This window comes from Chanodichthys erythropterus, chromosome 8 (genome assembly GCF_024489055.1).
Source record: "Chanodichthys erythropterus isolate Z2021 chromosome 8, ASM2448905v1, whole genome shotgun sequence".
Classification (NCBI taxonomy): domain Eukaryota; kingdom Metazoa; phylum Chordata; class Actinopteri; order Cypriniformes; family Xenocyprididae; genus Chanodichthys; species Chanodichthys erythropterus.
In genome coordinates, this window is record NC_090228.1 from 30,825,820 (window position 1) to 30,844,534 (window position 18,715).

Sequence of the window (18,715 nt, forward strand, 5' to 3'; positions counted from 1 at the left end):
AAATCTAAAAATTAAAATTACTGGTAATAATTGGTTATGATGAAAGTTTTACTATCCTGTCCATCAAAATGATGGACAGTGCGAAAGCCGAACGCAACCTGTTTCTAACGTAACACAATCCACCGTGCCATCTGCAGATGCCAACTAAACTCTATCATGCAAAAAGGAAGCCATGTGTGAAGATGGTCCAGAAGCGCCGTCGTGTCCTGTGGGCCAAGGCTCATTTAAAATGGACTGTTTCAAAGTGGAAAAGTGTTCTATGGTCATACGAGTCCAAATTTGACATTCTTGTTGGAAATCACAGATGCCGTGTTCTCCAGGATAAAGAGGAGGGAGACCTTCCAGCGTTTTATCAGCATTCAGTTTAAAAGCCAGCATCCCTGATGGTATGGGGGTGCATAAGTGCATACGGTATGGACAGCTTGCATGTTTTGGAAGGCACTATGAATGCTTGAAGGTATATAAAGATTTTAGAGTAAAATAGGCATCGTCTGGAGGGGAGCATATTTCAAGGAAGGCCTTGTGTATTTCCTCAGAACAATGCAAAACCACATACTGCAGCTATTACAACTGCACAGCTTCGTTGTAGAAGAATCCAGGTGCTGAATTGGCCTGACTGCTGTCCAGATCTTTAACCTATAGAGAAAAATAACTCAAAGACGACCCTGAACTCTTCAGCAGCTGAAAAACTATATCAAGCAAGAATGGGACCAAATTTCAACACTAAAACTCCAGAAACTCATAACCTGATTTTGAAAAGAAGAGGAGATGCTACTCCATGGTAAACATGGCCCCATCCCAACTATTTTTAGATCTGTAGCAGGCATCACATTTGAAATTAGCACTTTTTGTGCATAAAATTTTAAAGTTTCTTAGTTTAAACATTCATGTTATCTATGTTGTATTATGAATAAAATGGCAAAGTACTGTGATAAGAAAGTCTTTTAGTTGAGTACACAGTTTTACCTGGAAATAAATCCTGTCCAAAGATAAGTGATCATCACTTATGCCAAGATTACACTACAGGATTTTAAGCTCGGGCTGTGATCAGGGGAAAATCAGTGAGTGATGGGCGCTCACCAATCTTTATGTGTGAACTACTCAATGACACGTCGCTGATGCCAGACGTACATCTAGCATGGTAAATATCTGGAGCTGTCAGCTGACCTGACATCCTGTGGGTGTCACATGTCGTGACACAACAGCCAATGAAATATACACTGATGTTTATGGAAGCAGCAATAACAATCCATTCAAACATAATTTTGCCTATGTTTATTTATATATAGTACATATACCTTGTGTAAGTAACACTCTATTGTTCTCCCAGTGCTGTATGTAGCCTATAAATCCAACTGACAGGACTCTCTGAACTGATGCACAAACTAACAATGCGGTGCCCATGTCATGTTATAGATTAAGATCAAGGTCATTATATAGGTTTTTAAATGACAAAACATTCACTTATAAATATTTGAGAATCAGAATTTCAGATAGTTGAAGGCATGGTGAGAAAAGCGATGGACTACATCTGTCATACAGTGTGGCTGCAGTGTGTCACGTGACAAGCATGATGCGTCGTTATGGAAAACGTTCTAATGGTCGCCTTAACTCTGGGAGGTCAGGCAGAATATTTTAAACTTATGTGTTAAAGGGTTCATCTAATTTAAATTTAATTTAATTCAGAATTTAATTTCTTCCCAATGTCCATTTTCAAATCAAGTTGTTGTCTGACTGTTGTTGGTTGTTGTCAAGTTATTGTCAGCTTGTGAAGTGTGTAACCTCCTGTTGCGGTTCTTTTACGAAGTGACTCCACAGCAGGTCATGTAGTCTGAACAGCACAGCGATCTGCCAACATTTAAAGTCCTGTGGTGTAAACTTGGCATTACCTGACATTCCAAAGTGTTTGAAGTTTCTGGCAGAGCCAGGAGATCCACATGCCCAGGAGTAGTTGGCCACGGAGAAGAGGCTGAGGAGGAACAGAGGGGCTGACGGGTGACAGCTGAGACTGGGCAGACGGACAGGCTGTGGTCTGACAGGCATTAGTTGATCTGAAGATGAAAAATCGGGTGGGTTTAGAATGGGGCAGGGAGTTATCCTCTTCAAATTCAAAGTAACTGTCCATAGAGTCCAACAGAACTCACTCAAAGTGGCGGCAGTGTGGACAGGGCTCCAATCCATTCCCTCAATGTCCACTAAATCTCCTACAGCAATGGATGTTGTTGCCGCCTCACACACCAGGTCTGACTCAGTGTGGTGTTTCATCTCCAGGGTGATTGCCAGTGCTGCCATCCTCACAGGCTCCACCATCGTGGCAGGCAGAAACTCCCCATCTGCAGTGGGTTCATCTCCGTGCCTTGGGGTAATGCTTGGCGGGAATATGAGTTCGGTGAAATGGACGCTGGTGAGAACAGAACAGTGAACAGTGAAATGACATGTGGCCAAGTATGGTGACCCATACTCAGAATTTGTGCTCTACATTTAACCCATCCAAGTGCACACACACACACACCATGAACACACACCCGGAGCAGTGGGCAGCCATTGCTGCGGCACCCGGGGAGCAGTTGGGGGTCTCACCTCAGTCGTGGTATTGAGGGTGGAGAGAGCGCTGGATATTCACTCCCCTCACCAACAATCCCTGTCGAACCTGAGACACGAACCCATGACCTTTGGGTTACAAGTCCGACTCTCTATCCATTAGGCCATGACTGCCCCCTGGACTGTGGATAGAGACTCTCCAGACAGCGTAGGATGGCCTCCCTCCATGTTCCTTCTGACAGGTCTGGAAAGGCTCTTGCGAGGTAATAGTTTGCTCCAGTTGGGCAAGTTGACAGAAATGCAGCGAATATTCCATCAGTGAAAGCCAGTAATAAACACAGTCACTGGCCACTTTGGCTGGTTGAATTTTATATTTAATATAGGTCTATACATTTTTCATTTGTAGTCTTTTAAAAATGCATCTGAAATAATAAACAAAGTATAATAGTGTTGTCAAAAACATATTTTTGATATCTGAAATGCTTCTAATACTCGTTTCCCGCAGAACAGATACGCAATACCAGCTGCACTTTCTTGCTCTCATCTCTCCGACCCACTTGATTCATTTGCTCTGGATGAATATTGTTGGTGCTAATTTCAGCATATGTTGCGCAGATTGCACTTAAATTGTCTTATTCCCACAGATTTTGTATTCTCACCCAAAGTGCATGCACAGTATAATGGGTCCATGCATCAGGTCTTAAAGTTACAGCAGCCCTAATATAGCTGCCAAATTATGGAGATATTGGAATCATGAGATAATAACAGAAATTAATCGATCAAAAAGTTGCTTAAGCTGAACAATGACTTTCTTCTAGAGGTTCTGTACAGCCAAAACAATCTTTGTTGCATTCATTTTTTATTATTACTGTAAAGCTGCTTTGAAACAATCCATATTGTAAAAAACACTATGTAAATGAAGGTAACTTGACTTAAGTCGACATACTTGTTCTTGGTTTCGATGCCTTAAATGTATTAATATCTTGATGTCTGTTTTTATGTGCCATTAAGCTAAGGTTAACTTGTATTTGTCCCTTATAAATCTGATGGCACTGAAAGTGGAGAATGAAGAACTAATTGAAATGAAAGAGAAAGATCGTTATGGGAAACATTATATCATAACTGGAGAAAAATATTTTAGTTGCTCACAGACTAAAAGCATTTCCTCAGAAAAAAATCACTCAAACTTTTAACTGGAAAACGACACATGAAAGTTCACAACGGAGCAAAGTCATTAGATGTAATCAGTGTGGAAAGAGTTTCTCAAAAAATCATAGCCTTAAAAGGCATGTAAAAATTCACACTGGAGGGAAGCCTTTTACCTGCCAGCAGTGTGGAAAGAGCTTCAAGGATAAAGGACACCTTAAAGGCCACATGAGGACTCACACTGGAGAGAAGCCTTTCACCTGCCAACAGTGTGGAAAGAGCTTTGCTGAAAAAGGACACCTTAGATCCCACATGAGTATTCACTCTGGAGAGAAGCCTTACACCTGCAAACTGTGTGGAAAGAACTTCACTGATAAAGGAAACCTTCAGGTCCACATGAGAATTCACACTGGAGAGAAGGCGTTCACGTGTGATCAGTGTGGAAAGAGTTTCACTCAAAAAATACATCTTAATGGCCACATGAGAATTCACACTGGAGAGAAACCTTTCACCTGCAAATTGTGTGGAAAGAGCTTTACTGATATTGGAATCCTTAAAGTTCACATGAGAATTCACACTGGAGAGAAGCCCTTCCCCTGCCAAGAGTGTGGAATGAATTTCACTCAAAAAGGAAATCTTAAAGTCCACATGAGAATTCACACTGGAGAGGAGCTTTTCAGCTGCCAACAGTGTGGGAAGAGCTTCACAACAGAAATAAACCTTGGGTATCACATGAACATTCACACTGGAGAGAAGCCATTCACATGTGATCAGTGTGGAAAGAGTTTCAAACATAAAGTAACCCTAATGGCCACTTGAGAATTCACTCATGAAGTGTTGAAAATTTTTCAGTTTAAACTTACACCTAAAATGTGCCAGAACACATCAAGCCGAAGCTGACGAACTAGTAGCGACGAAAGCAGACTGCGGGGTTGGCTCACGGTGGCAGCGCCTGTGTCCAAAGTTGGCCTGACACACCAAACCAACGCTAGACAGCCGACGGCCATGTAGCACGTCCATTATGCACCTGCGTAAGATGAAATGCCTTTCCGTACCAGCAGGTGGCAGTAGCTGAACAGCCAAACAGAATGATCAGATGAACCGACGCTGATTCAACATGCCGAATCAGCTGAAAACAAGCAGATGAAGACCAACTTCAGCCGACGGTGCGGAACACACTGAGAAAACTGAGTCGGCCGACGAAAAAAAGCTGCCCGACGGCAGACCGTCGGCTTGGTGTGTTCCTGCCTTAAGGTGCCAGTGTGTTCTGCTGGATTTTTTTGTTTCACATAGCAGCAAAATCGACTCAAAATAATCTGGCATTTATGGTCATAGAGATAAAAGATGTAATACTTCATGTGAAAATGTAAAGGGTCTTCATTTAAGTCCGCTTACAATCTAAACAAAACATTGTGCTATTGTAAAATAAAGAAAAACAGTAAATAAACGAAGATCAGCAAACAGATAACCAACTTAAATAAACAGGGGTGTGTTTCCCAAAGCAAACTATGGTCACAAGTTCCATCGTTACCAATACAGTTCAGTGGGACTTATGACCATGGTTCACCAACAATGCTTTCGGGAAACGCACCCCAGATCGTCAGAAGAGGGCCATGCCAAAATAACAAACTAAAAAAGGTCTTCCTAGAAAGATAAATTCCCTAACAAAAGAAAACAAAATTAAAGTCTGTTATCTTAATTCTCTCCCATAAACAGAAGAAAAAATTAGGAGTGGGTAAACCCAAATCTCCCTACACGGTTTAACAGTTCAAAACTCGCACAGAGTCATGGAAACATCGTTGAACTTACAAAACGGATTTTATAGATAAACATTTGCTCAACAGCAATTACAGGTGCTGGTCATATAATTAGAATATCGTGAAAAAGTTCATTTTTTTATTGTAAATTATTTTTAAAAATGAAACTTTCATATATTCTAGATTCCCTACATGTAAAGTAAAACATTTCAAAAGTTTTTTTTTTTTTTTTTTTTTTTTAATTTGATGATTAGAGCGTACAGCTAATGAAAGTCCAAAATCCAGTATCTCAAAATATTAGAATATTTCCTAAGATGGATGGATTTTCAAAACAGAAAAGTTCAAGCTCTTTAAAGTAATGCACTCAATACTTGATTGGCAGCACATATTACAGCAAATGACTTGCTCCTAGCACAAATTACAGCATCAGTGAAGTGTGGCATGGAAGTGATCAGCCTGTGGCACTGCTGAGGCACTATTGAGCCTTCAGATCATCTGTATATTGTTGGATCGACTGTTTCTCATCTTTCTCTTGAAAATATCCCATAGATTTAGGGGTCAGGCATGTTGGCTGGCCAATAAAACACAGTAATATCATGGTCAGCAAACCACTTGGAAGTGGTTTTTGCACTGTGGGCAGGTGCTAAAGTCCTGCTGGAAAAGGAAATCAGCATCTCCATAAAGCTTGTCAGCAGATGGAAGCATAAAGTGCTCCAAAATCTCCTGGAAGATGGCTGCATTGACTTTGCACTTGATAAAACACAATGGACCAACACCAGCAGATGTCACGGCCCCCGAAATCATTACTAACTTCAGAAACTTCCCACTAGACTTCAAGCAGTCTTCCTTCAGACTCTGGGACCATGATTTCAACATGAAATGCAAAATTTACTTTTATCTGAAAAGAGGACTTTCGACCACTGTTCACTGTCCAGTTCTTGTTCTCCTTAGCCCAGGTAAGATGCTTTTGACGTTGTTTCTGTTTCAAAAGTGGCTTGGTAGTCCTTTTCCTGAAGATGTCTGAGTGTGGTGACTCTTGATGCGCTGACTCCGGCTTCATTCGACTCATTGTGAAGCTCTCCCAAGTGTCTGAATCGGCTTTACTTGACAGTATTCTCAAGCGTGTGGTCATCCCTGTTGCTTGTTCACCTTTGCCTACCCAATTTCTTCCTTCTAGTCAACTTTGCATTTAATATGCTTTGATACATCACTCTGTAAACAGCCACCACATTCAGTAATGACCATCTGTGACTTACTCTCTTTGTGGAGGGTGTCAATGATTGTCTCCTGGACCATTGCCATGTCAGCAGTCTTCCCCATTAGTGTGGTTTCAAAGAACAAGAGATACCTGGAATTTATAATGTAGGGATGGTCATTTAATGAAACTCAAATGTAAATATTCTAATATTTTGAGATACTGGATTTTGGACTTTCATTAGCTGTACGCTCTAATCAACAAATTTAAAAAAAAAAAAAAAAACTTTTGAAATGTTTTACTTTACATGTAGGGAATCTAGTATAAATGAAAGTTTCATTTTTAAAAATAATTTACAATAAAAAAATGAACTTTTCCACGATATTCTAATCATATTATCAGCACCTGTAAAACAACACTCTGGGATAGCAGAAAAGGGACTCCTCCTGAACTCTCTAGAGAAACCACACTCCCATTAATTACTGTGGGATCAGCTGTGGATGGTTAGGAGTCCTGCATGACAAAGAGAAAGAGAGAGGGCAAAAAACATTTCACCAACACAACATACACAATAGCAAGTACGTCACTGGGCGTAATAAGGATCAAAGTACACAACGCATAATCAAGAAAGATAATAACAATGCAGAAACTCCACCCTCTTACAACATATACCAGGAACTGACTGATTGATTATTTCACAGCTTTCAGTCTTTTTTGACTTCTGAGATGTTTGTTTCTGAACATACAGAAGATCTTTGTGATTCTCATGGTTATTTGTTTTTGAAACCATTGTTCAGAAAGTGAAAGTAAAGTTTGCAGATTGCTGGAGCTCAAGCTGTGAATATGGATTTACTACATGTATCTGTAGAAGAACTTTCTTGTCCTGTGTGTCATGAAGTCTTCAAGGATCCTGTTCTTCTGTCATGTAGTCACAGTTTCTGTAAAGAGTGTTTTCAACAGTTCTGGACAACCAAGAGTAATCAGGAGAGTCCTGTCTGCAGGAGATTGTCAAGACATGAACCTCCATGTAATCTTGTGTTAAAAAACTTGTGTGAGTCGTTCCTGAAGGAGAGAAATGACAGGGGTTCATCAGGATCTGAGGAGATCTGCAGTTTACACAGTGAGAAACTCAAACTCTTCTGTCTGGAGGACAAACAGCCTGCGTGTGTAGTGTGCTTTACTTAAAAAAAACATGTCAATCACACATTCAGACCCATCAGCGAAGCTGCTCTCTTTTTCAAGGTAAAACAGTGTCATGGTTTGATGGGTTTTATGTTGCCTGGATGGTGACTGTATCTCATGGCGATGTCTGTAAAAGTACATTTGCTTGGCTCCTCTGTGATGAAACTCGTGCGTTCAGGTGATGAATTATTCACGGTGGTGGAGCGAGTCTGTGGTACGAACCTGTAAATGTGCAGACATTTTGGATGGGAGGTTATTTAAACATTTATACACAAATAAGGAATTTTTAAACTGATCCTGAATTGAACTGGAAGCCAATGGAGCGCATGTAAAATGGGAGTGACATGATTGTATTTATGACTATTCTTTAGAAATTTGGCTGCAGCATTTTGCACCAGTTGAAGTCAAGCAACCTGTGTCTTTGAGATACCGTAGAGCAGAGAATTGCAGTAGTACAACCGCATAGTTATAAAATCGTGGATAACTATCTCAAGAGACTTTTCAGATAAAAAAATGTTTATTTTAGCAAGTGAGCAAGCTTAAAAAACTTGAAGCAACAACAGTGGAGACATGTTTTTCTAATGTTAGCTGGCTACCTAAGAGAACACCAAGATCACGTACACAGTTTGAATTAAAAGCAGACAGGTTACCCAGGGCGGTATTATTAAACTAGAATTTATCAGACCAAAAACAATAATCTCCATCTTGGAGTCATTGAGAGGTAAAAAGTTATTGGCTAGCCAGAGTTTAACCTCGTCGAGACAGGAAAATAGAGTATTTAAAGCAGAAGCTACTTCAGGACGTGAAAAAAAAAGATGCTGTATTTTTAACGCAATTTATTTATTTGAAATTAACATGTTTTTTTTGTTTTTTTTTACACATTATATCTGTCTTTATTTATATAGCACAATATTATACAACTGTAGTTTACCCAATGTGCTATCTAAAAGAATGCCTTTCTTTATCTCTGTATTAGGTTGGAGTTGAAAGTTTATTATGTATAGTGTCCATGAACAAATTTGCATTTTAATTTCACACATAAAAGTGCAATAGATCCTGTGCAAATCCAGAGCAAATAATTAGGTTAAACACAAAAAAGGTAAGAAAACAGTTTCTCCTCTGCCATAGTTGCCATATTCAAATTCTATTCAAGCAACACCTTGGCATAAATGTAATTGAAATTTGCATGGCTAATGGGGCAAAGAATAGTTAGGAATTTAAACCAACTTCCAAATAAATTGAATAAATAAACAAAAAATTACTAATTATAATAAATGTAATCATATTTTTTAAAAGGGCAGATTTATTTGGCTCTTACACATCACGTTCAGTTTTATATATTTTTATTTTGTTAAATACTAGGAGGAGCTCAATACAGCTGTAACGAGGTGAGGTGAGTGATCTGCTCCTGTCTCTGGTCTCTCTGGTTCTGATCCAAAGCCACTGCAGTTCTGACTCCTGAATGTTCTTCCAGAGTCGAGATCTCAGAGCCGGATCCACAGATGGCTTCTGGAGCTTTGATTCATGTGCCGTGTTACTTGGGCAACCTGCCGTTCAGAGTCTGGAAGAAGATGCAGGACATCGTCCAAAACAGTGAGTCTGGAGATGATATCTGCTGTTACACATATTGCAAGAACTATTGCACAATTTTAGCATTGTGTGTTAAGTATCCAAATGATCTACTACATTTGTCAAAATGATTAGTAATGCATCTGTTGCACTAAATGCATCTGTTGAAACCACATATGCAAATTTTACTCCTCTCAACAATGCTAAAAAATAAATGTGTGAGAGCCAGGTGCTGATGGCCAGTTGGCTGTATCCAGAACACTGAGATCATTAAGTATTTCACTTTCAAACGAGAGGTGCTTCTCCATGTTGTTGATCATACTTTGTAGGAAATGCTTTGTATTGATTGGTGTGAGCTTTGGACTCCATGGGAACCGATCCAAAATGTCCCTGTAAGTACCTCCTCTGGTTTCTCTTCTGGGGTGTCTTTGAATGATGCCAGCGCTCCAGAAGCTGGTCTGCTCTCAAGAATGTGATTGAATGGGCCTGGAGTTGCTGAGACAAGTTTGCATGTTCAGACAACATCGTACATGAGTCCAAGGTCACACAGGTATTCCTTGCTTTGCATACGACATGCCAGGACTCTGTAAGTTTGTCTCTCTTGGCTGTTTCTTCTTTGGTTTCCTGCAGCATTTTTGAAGTGCCTGTTGAGCATTACGTACGACCTCCACCCAGCTTTTACAGAATGGAAGCTTGCTGGTCACCCATAAAACTCTGCCAATTTTCCTGACTTAAGCCCACTTTATGCTCTGCTTCCAGAAGCTCCCATGAATTTTTATTGGACTGACTGTAGAGATTGTGGATCTGAATACAGCATCTGTCTCAGCCAACACAGTCTCTGACACAGCTCTCACCAAATTTCCAAGTAAATCCTGTCCACCCTTTTCAGTAAGCACCTGGAGCCGTATTCACAAAACATCTTAAGGCTAAAAGTAGCTCTTAACTTGCCGATTTAGGAGAAACTCTTAAAAATAATGGGCGTGTCAGTCCTAATTTTAGGAGTCCTACATTTTTGCTCTAAGAGTATTTCACAAAGCATTTTAGCGCTAAAAGTAGCTCCTAAATCTGTGAAATGTTAGGAGTAGTCAAGATGACTCCTAAATCACTAAGACCAAATCACAAAACAGTCCTAATCCACCCAAAGACACTGATTAGAAAGAATGTTAGAATGTGTTTCTCCCAAACTTTGTTTATAAAACATCATTTGTCGCTTGAATTCTGCATTCTGTTGAGATGCAGACATCCAAGAGGTGGACAATTAACTGTATATACTAGTATAATTAGTGACACTTAGCCTACACTTTAAAAACTTTACGGCAAAATTTTATTTTGACTATGGCAACATTTTTATTTAAAAAAAAAATTATTTGAATAGGGCAACATTTGTATTTTAAAACTTTTATTTTAATGTGGAAACATGACACCTCATTCTACAATATTTCTATGATTACATCACTGACTCCTCCCCCATCAGCCAATCGCTGTGTGTAAACTCCATAGCAACAAAGTCAACCCCGCCCTTACTCTTAGCTTAAGACTTCAGTCTATTCCTTAGTAAAAGTTTGTCTCAGCAGCTTTGTGAATAGGTTTTAAGAGAAAACTCTTAGCTAAGAACTTTTACTGCTATTTAGGAGAACTCTTAGTGGTAAGATAAAATGTTTTGTGAATACGGCCCCAGGGCTATTTCATGTGCCCTGGATGTCTCATGTCGTCATATCTTGTTCCTCAAAGAAGCCAGAAATGTTGATATGTTTGCTTTTGAGGACTGGATCACCCACTCCTCAGATATGGACACTCTTTTTTCTGAGGATGCCAGTTGATTTTGTTGTGCTTCAAACAGCACAACCTGGAAGTAAACAAAACCATAAATAATTAGCATCATCATACAAGCAGCAGCAGCGTAGCAGATCTATTCCGCAAAGACCAACATTGTTTTACCCATTACCATGCCAAGCACTCAGAGTTGTCATGACAGAATTATAGTAGTAACAACGTTTCAGCTCATCTCATTGTGATTCTTTGGTATGAACTCTCCTTAAGGGTGCGTTCACACTTGTAGTTTGCTTCGTTTGGGTCATTTGGTCCGGACCAAAAAAGAAAAAAATTAGTCCTGGTCCGATTAGATTGGCAATTTTATCACTGAACCAAAAGATACTGAACCTAAAGGCATAGGGATTCATTCACAACCTGATGGGATTTATGATGTATTGCTTTTTTTAAGACGGAACTTGCCGAACATGAAAAACAATGCTGTGTGATGAGATAAATGCGCTCGTTGTTTGTGCGTAGCCTGCATATGATGGTATTTTGGCAAGCTGGGAACTCGTGAAGAGCTTATAAAATGTCTAAAGGAGTCAAAACCATGGCGGGAATCCCTCGGTCACACACATGATCTGCCTTGAGGAGACTCGCGTCTGATGCATGTTATGGGCAAACGTGAAACTATGACAAGAAAAACCGGTATGCGTGAGGATTCTGTCCTTTTTAGGGTCTCATCTTCCTGTTTTTGGTTCGTTTACATGTCTTTGGTCCGTGTTGCGTTCATATATCATTCGAACCGCACCAGAGTTCATTTGGAAGCGGACCGAGACCCATCTTTTCAGCAGTCTCGGTCTGCTTGTTTGGTGCGCACCAGGGTTCGGATGGCAGCGTTCACACATGCTCAAATGAACCGCACTAACCGAGCAATCGCACCAGAGTTCATTTTAATCATATCAAACATGACAAGTGTGAACGCACCATAAAAGCTCCCCAAACACACCTCAACACTGTTTCAAAAATATTGCTTCCAGCGCTCCCTGAAGTGAGACGCTACCGTGCAATTACCATTTTTAGTTCCTCCATTTCTAGCGTGAAGAACATTTTAATAATTTAGCAATAGGTTCTTCTTGTTATCATAATACTATTAAAGAACCTTTAATTTTTAAGGTGGAACAGTTACAGTTATACAGTAGCTCTCTACAGTTCTGTTTAGTTTTGTTTTTTTGCCAGAATGAAAGCATGTTCATTATGTCTCAACAGCGCCTGTGATTCTGGATCTAAACACTGCAAATCCATTTCTTGTCCTGTCTGATGTAGCGTCTGGACCAATCAGCCACACAATTATTCATGGTATTCAATGAATTACCCATAAACTCACTCTCACTATCAAAGTTCTCTGAACTCATCCCCCTAAAACTGCAACCAACATCCCAAGTGTAGCTAGCACACAGGCACAACTAGGTGTCCTGTTACAGTTATATGGTACTTTTATGATCCATAAGAATGCTGTAGAGACTAGTGACTCATCCTTCCTGAGAAGGACAAATAAACTCTCTTAATCCTACGTATTCTCTATATAACCACTTGGGAAATGTATAAACATGTATCCAAGTTTCCCATCTCATGACTTTCCTTTTATAGGCTTTATTCTATGTATTAATTCTCTCTTTTGAACTATTTTGGTATTAATGTTCCATAGTTGCAAATGTATAGTTGACTGAGATCACATTGGCAGCATGTTTGGTATCTACGGACTCCAACTTTAATTTCCTATTTGGTAATTTATGTTACATGTTACTAACTCTGTGACACATTAGTATTATAAGAATTTAGAGGGTTCTTTTCTCATTCATCCAATCCAGTGTCTTATGCTAATATCTTGCTACAGAACAAAGACTCGTAAAACTTCCCTCCGAGGGGGCAACTCCTTATTGGCTCAGACACCTTAAGAGGGTGTGACCTCTTCACCTCTTATATTCATGGATCACAAGATAAAACCTCTCTCTTCCTGCTCTTCCTCCTCTTCTTCTCTTTTGCTGATGAATGCTGACGTCAAGATGCTTTAAGAAGCTAGAAGCTTCTAAGGAACCCCAAGCTTGTGCCAGGCCTCGGCCTAGACCTTCCATTCACCAAAGATCCTCTGAATCCAGCCGGTTCTCTTTCGTCAAGAAAATATCAGCAAAGATTCAACAGGAGCCTCCACAAATTGCATCAGGACAGTTTTAATTCAACTTGGAGAGACATGCAAGTATCAAACTTAGTCTCATTATCGGATACATTGAGTATCCTTACCCCTTTTAAAGAAGGGCCTGTTAAAACTAAACTGATGGTTTGCTCAAGGCTGTTGATCTGCTGAATGTCCAACAATGCTGTAACTTCTTGCTTCCTGTACTCTGCTTTCTCTCTCTCTCTTGGTAAACTGTATGCATGTATGTGTGTGAATGTTAGAGTAGTTTAAGTGTTTAGTCTAGTTAATAAAGTCTTGTTCATGTCACACGTAAGGTTGTCCGTGTTTTGCGCTCATGTACGGGAGTCCCTATTCATGTCGGTCCTGACTACAGGCTTTTAGTAGAATAAGATTGTTATTTCCTATAACCTGGAAATGAACATTTCTTAGTTAATAAACAATTAACACTGTGTGTTCATTGAACAACAGGTTAATTGATTGTAATATTAATTTTATTACATTAAGTTAATTTTATTGACTGATTAAAATATTAATAATTAATTATAACTAGTTATGATTAATTATTCATATTTATTTTGAGCTAATTTGCTACAAATGGTGGAGAATTCGGGGCATGAATAAACAAAGGTTATGAGCTTAAACCACTGTCAATTTAAAAGTGTGCATTTGATAATTCCAGTCAGAATATGTCAGACGATGCGCATTTTGGTCACTAATTGCTGGCTTGTTAGATGCTGATAAAGTGATGGCTTGAATTGACATCTCTACTGTAACTGAAAGAGTCTACTCTTGACACATTTTAGCATATGTTCAAATGGTATCAGTGTAAAGTTAATCTGATTTTAGCGAAGAAATCCTAATCTCAGTATTAGAGCGTAAGCCTGTGTTGACGAAGGAATCTCAGCTCAGCGGCATGTAAACTGTACCAGAATTGATTATTCTGCTTTGGTTGGAGAAATACCAATTGCAGTATTGCTTAACCTGTTTCTGATGAATGAATCTCAGTACAGTGTTATATAAATGTAGATTTGGGTAATGCTCCACTGTTATAGTTAAGATTGATGTCATTCATCTAAACTTTGCCTGCACCTACAAGCATAGCTATCTTTTGACCAAAACTGTGTTTCACTCGCTGAAAGGAATATCAGTATTCATGCACAAGACGGACTTAACTATATATGCTTAAACAAGCTTTGACTTACAGCAAACTGTGTAATTACCCTTTAAACAAGTACAAGACGTTGTTTAAAGTAGAGAGAAGAGTTTACATGAGTAAAATTTGCAAATGGCAAAACATATTTGCATTTTACTGAATGTAAAATCAAGTTTTTGAAAATCTGAAAGTATAAGCGTCACATTTTAACTCTATACGTAACTTGTTTGAAATGAGCAGACAGTCTCAATAAACTGTTTGAATTGCTCAGATGTGCATTGGTTCCCATGACAACGACTTGTCACAGGAAGTGCTAACTCATCACCCTGTGATGCCATATTGTAAACAAACCAGGCTAGGTGGCTAAGCTAACCTCACCTAACAGCCCTGCACCTCAGGCTAAGCTAAATAATAGCTTCTACAGTTAGTGGTTAGCATCATTTATGTGAAGCCTTTAACTACAGCTTGTGTGTATGCAGTGTGAACTGATCTAAACCCATTCTGCTGTTTTAGTCACTTCTTTAAATCTTTTTATTGATTTTAATTATAATAGCAGTCAGCTATTAATTTTTACTAGTATTATTTCTTTCATCTTTGTGATTTACTTACATCTTCCTTTTTTTCTTCTGTGGTTTAATTTCCCAATATAACCACAAGCAACTAGACATACTCTCCTTCTTGATTTTGTTTATTTACAACAGTTGCTTCAATTTTATGAGCCAGTTACAAAGGAATCTGAATGATTGCTATGGCATAATTTTGAGCACCACTAATAAGCACAATCTAATAGGAAAGCTCTCCTCTTCCTCTCTCTTTCTCTTTTCCATTTGTTCAGAGGTCAAGCCTGTTGTGAGCCATCAGTAAGAAATACTAAGAAATAATTTGACCACAAGAACCATCTTAAGTCATTTATTAAACCTAGCTGTATTTTATACACCTGGCTGCTCACTGTGCCTTTAGCCCTAAATTCTGTTTGATCTTGCAGTAGTCTCTTGCCCTTACTCTCACCACAAGCGTGCCTAAATGTTGCAGATGCTCAGCCTAACTGCCCAGATGGCAGACCAAAAGGACTGGCTATGTGTCGTGAGGAACACCCTCCTAACCAGTGCTGCTGAGCAATTACGGCACCAGAGCCAAAAGCAACTGGACAAAGATGGAAGAGAAGTAAAGGCAGATGACTCAAACCAGAGGTGTGATCACAATGATCTGACTGAAGTCAACTTTTTCTTGGCCCACATCCTCGCTGTTTTGAAACAGGAGGTGGACAACCTCAAACTCCAGATCACAGAGACTCACAAGGAGCTGATGCATGCTAAAAGCCACATAGACCAGCTAGAGATGGAGGCTCGGGACAGACACAAGGACCTGACAGAATAGAGACACAGAAGAAAAGAGAACTGAGACTCTCTTACCTGCAGCAAACAGAACCACTGCAGGAGAAACGTCTCACTTCACCGCATGGAGTCAGCAGAAGAACCTCCCCCAGCCAAGCACAGAGGTACAGAGGGGGAGGCCAAAGCCTTCTGCTTGACACCTTATCAGCCATTTTCCTGAAATCCTCTGCAGCTGCAGAAGGAGAAGGATTAATTCAGACAGACCCAGGTACCAGACCTACCACAGGGAGAAGCCAGGGATGGGAGCATCCTCTTCCTGCAGACACAGCAGGATCTCCAACAGCAGGCAGCACAAGGACGACTGGACACGCCTGCATCGGACCTGCAGGAGCTTCTAACGCTAGTAAGATAGCTCCTTGAACAGTTCTTACCTGAGGAGTACTCAGAAGTAGAAGCTTCTGACCACTCACACAACACCAGCTCAGAGACCTGAGCTTGTCTACTGTCTACATCAACCGCAATGGAACGACCACCACTCCAAGAGACACATACAACCAGAGCCCATCACAGCCTTCCAGCCTTGTGTGCCAGTGGTGTGTCTGATCTCTCTACACCTTCAACGTCGTTCGCTGTTGTCCATAGAAAGAACAACAACGATCGAAAGGGGGGGATGTAGCGTCTGGACCAATCAGCCACACAATTATTCATGGTATTCAATGAATTACCCATAAACTCACTCTCACTATCAAAGTTCTCTGAACTCATCCCCCTAAAACTGCAACCAACATCCCAAGTGTAGCTAGCACACAGGCACAACTAGGTGTCCTGTTACAGTTATATGGTACTTTTATGATCCATAAGAATGCTGTAGAGACTAGTGACTCATCCTTCCTGAGAAGGACAAATAAACTCTCTTAATCCTACGTATTCTCTATATAACCACTTGGGAAATGTATAAACATGTATCCAAGTTTCCCATCTCATGACTTTCCTTTTATAGGCTTTATTCTATGTATTAATTCTCTCTTTTGAACTATTTTGGTATTAATGTTCCATAGTTGCAAATGTATAGTTGACTGAGATCACATTGGCAGCATGTTTGGTATCTACGGACTCCAACTTTCATTTCCTATTTGGTAATTTATGTCACATGTTACTAACTCTGTGACACATTAGTATTATAAGAATCTAGAAGGTTATTCTCTCATTCATCCAATCCAGTGTCTTATGCTAATATCTTGCTACAGAACAAAGACTCGTAAAACTTCCCTCCGAGGGGGCAACTCCTTATTGGCTCAGACACCTTAAGAGGGTGTGACCTCTTCACCTCTTATATTCATGGATCACAAGATAAAACCTCTCTCTTCCTGCTCTTCCTCCTCTTCTTCTCTTTTGCTGATGAATGCTGACGTCAAGATGCTTTAAGAAGCTAGAAGCTTCTAAGGAACCCCAAGCTTGTGCCAGGCCTCGGCCTAGACCTTCCATTCACCAAAGATCCTCTGAATCCAGCCGGTTCTCTTTCGTCAAGAAAATATCAGCAAAGATTCAACAGGAGCCTCCACAAATTGCATCAGGACAGTTTTAATTCAACTTGGAGAGACATGCAAGTATCAAACTTAGTCTCATTATCGGATACATTGAGTATCCTTACCCCTTTTAAAGAAGGGCGTGTTAGAACTAAACTGATGGTTTGCTCAAGGCTGTTGATCTGCTGAATGTCCAACAATGCTGTAACTTCTTGCTTCCTGTACTCTGCTTTAGCTCTCTCTCTTGGTAAACTGTATGCATGTATGTGTGTGAATGTTAGAGTAGTTTAAGTGTTTAGTCTAGTTAATAAAGTCTTGTTCATGTCACACGTAAGGTTGTCCGTGTTTTGCGCTCATGTACGGGAGTCCCTATTCATGTCGGTCCTGACTACAGGCTTTTAGTAGAATAAGATTGTTATTTCCTATAACCTGGAAATGAACATTTCTTAGTTAATAAACAATTAACACTGTGTGTTCATTGAACAACAGGTTAATTGATTGTAATATTAATTTTATTACATTAAGTTAATTTTATTGACTGATTAAAATATTAATAATTAATTATAACTAGTTATGATTAATTATTCATATTTATTTTGAGCTAATTTGCTACACTGATGATCTGGCTAGTCTGAGAGACAGTGAGAACAAACAACCACTTCCTGATAATCCAGAGAGATTTGACCATTATTCCTGTGTTCTGGGTTCAGAGGGGTTTAATTCAGGAACACATTGCTGGGATGTGGAGGTTAAAGGCTGTTCACGCTGGGGTCTTGGAGTAACTACAGCAACAAACCAAAGGAAGGGACGTGATTTCTTTAACACCAATGCCTGGAGTGTGCAGTACAACGTGTTTACAAAGTCTGGCTTTCCTGTTAAACAGAAGCTTGATTGTGTGAGAGTTGATCTGGACTATGACAGAGGAACGCTGTCATTCTCTGATCCTGTAACTAACACACATCTACACACATTCACAACCACCTTCACTCACACAGTTTTTCCTTTCTTTTGCTGTAATGACACATTTACCTGTCTGAGGATTTTACCAGTTAAACTGACTGTAATAGCAGAAAATCACTGATGTATCTAATCCTGCTGATGAAAACAGTTATGTAAAAATATGAGTTAAAATCTGCAAAGGGTTAATAATGGAACAACAGATAAAAATTACAATAAAAACAAATCTATGCATGAAATCCAGTCATTTTCTGGTTAAAAAAAAATAAATTGATTTTCAAAAGTCAACAAATTTGCATCAGCTGAACGTAACATTTTTGATATGTCAGTCTCTGGGTAACGTAATTTAAGCCATGAAATAATCTTAATTTTGTAAAATAAGTATAATGAGATTAAAATGTGAGTG

General features: G+C 39.6%; 1 protein-coding gene and 1 long non-coding RNA gene across 2 annotated transcripts; both read left to right on the forward strand.

The window, feature by feature from the left end:
- The first annotated feature begins 2,754 nt into the window (after positions 1–2,754).
- Positions 2,755–4,506, forward strand: LOC137025135 (gastrula zinc finger protein XlCGF57.1-like). The gene is made up of 2 exons (XM_067393167.1): positions 2,755–2,804; positions 3,819–4,506. Exons 1-2 carry the CDS (start codon positions 2,755–2,757, stop codon positions 4,504–4,506), a joined length of 738 nt encoding a protein of 245 aa, XP_067249268.1.
- A 2,851-nt stretch (positions 4,507–7,357) lies between these two features.
- LOC137024778 (uncharacterized) lies at positions 7,358–13,417 on the forward strand. Its single transcript, XR_010895750.1, has 3 exons — positions 7,358–9,414; positions 12,412–12,501; positions 13,040–13,417. It is a non-coding gene; the product is annotated as an uncharacterized lncRNA (long non-coding RNA).
- Positions 13,418–18,715: the final 5,298 nt, after the last annotated feature.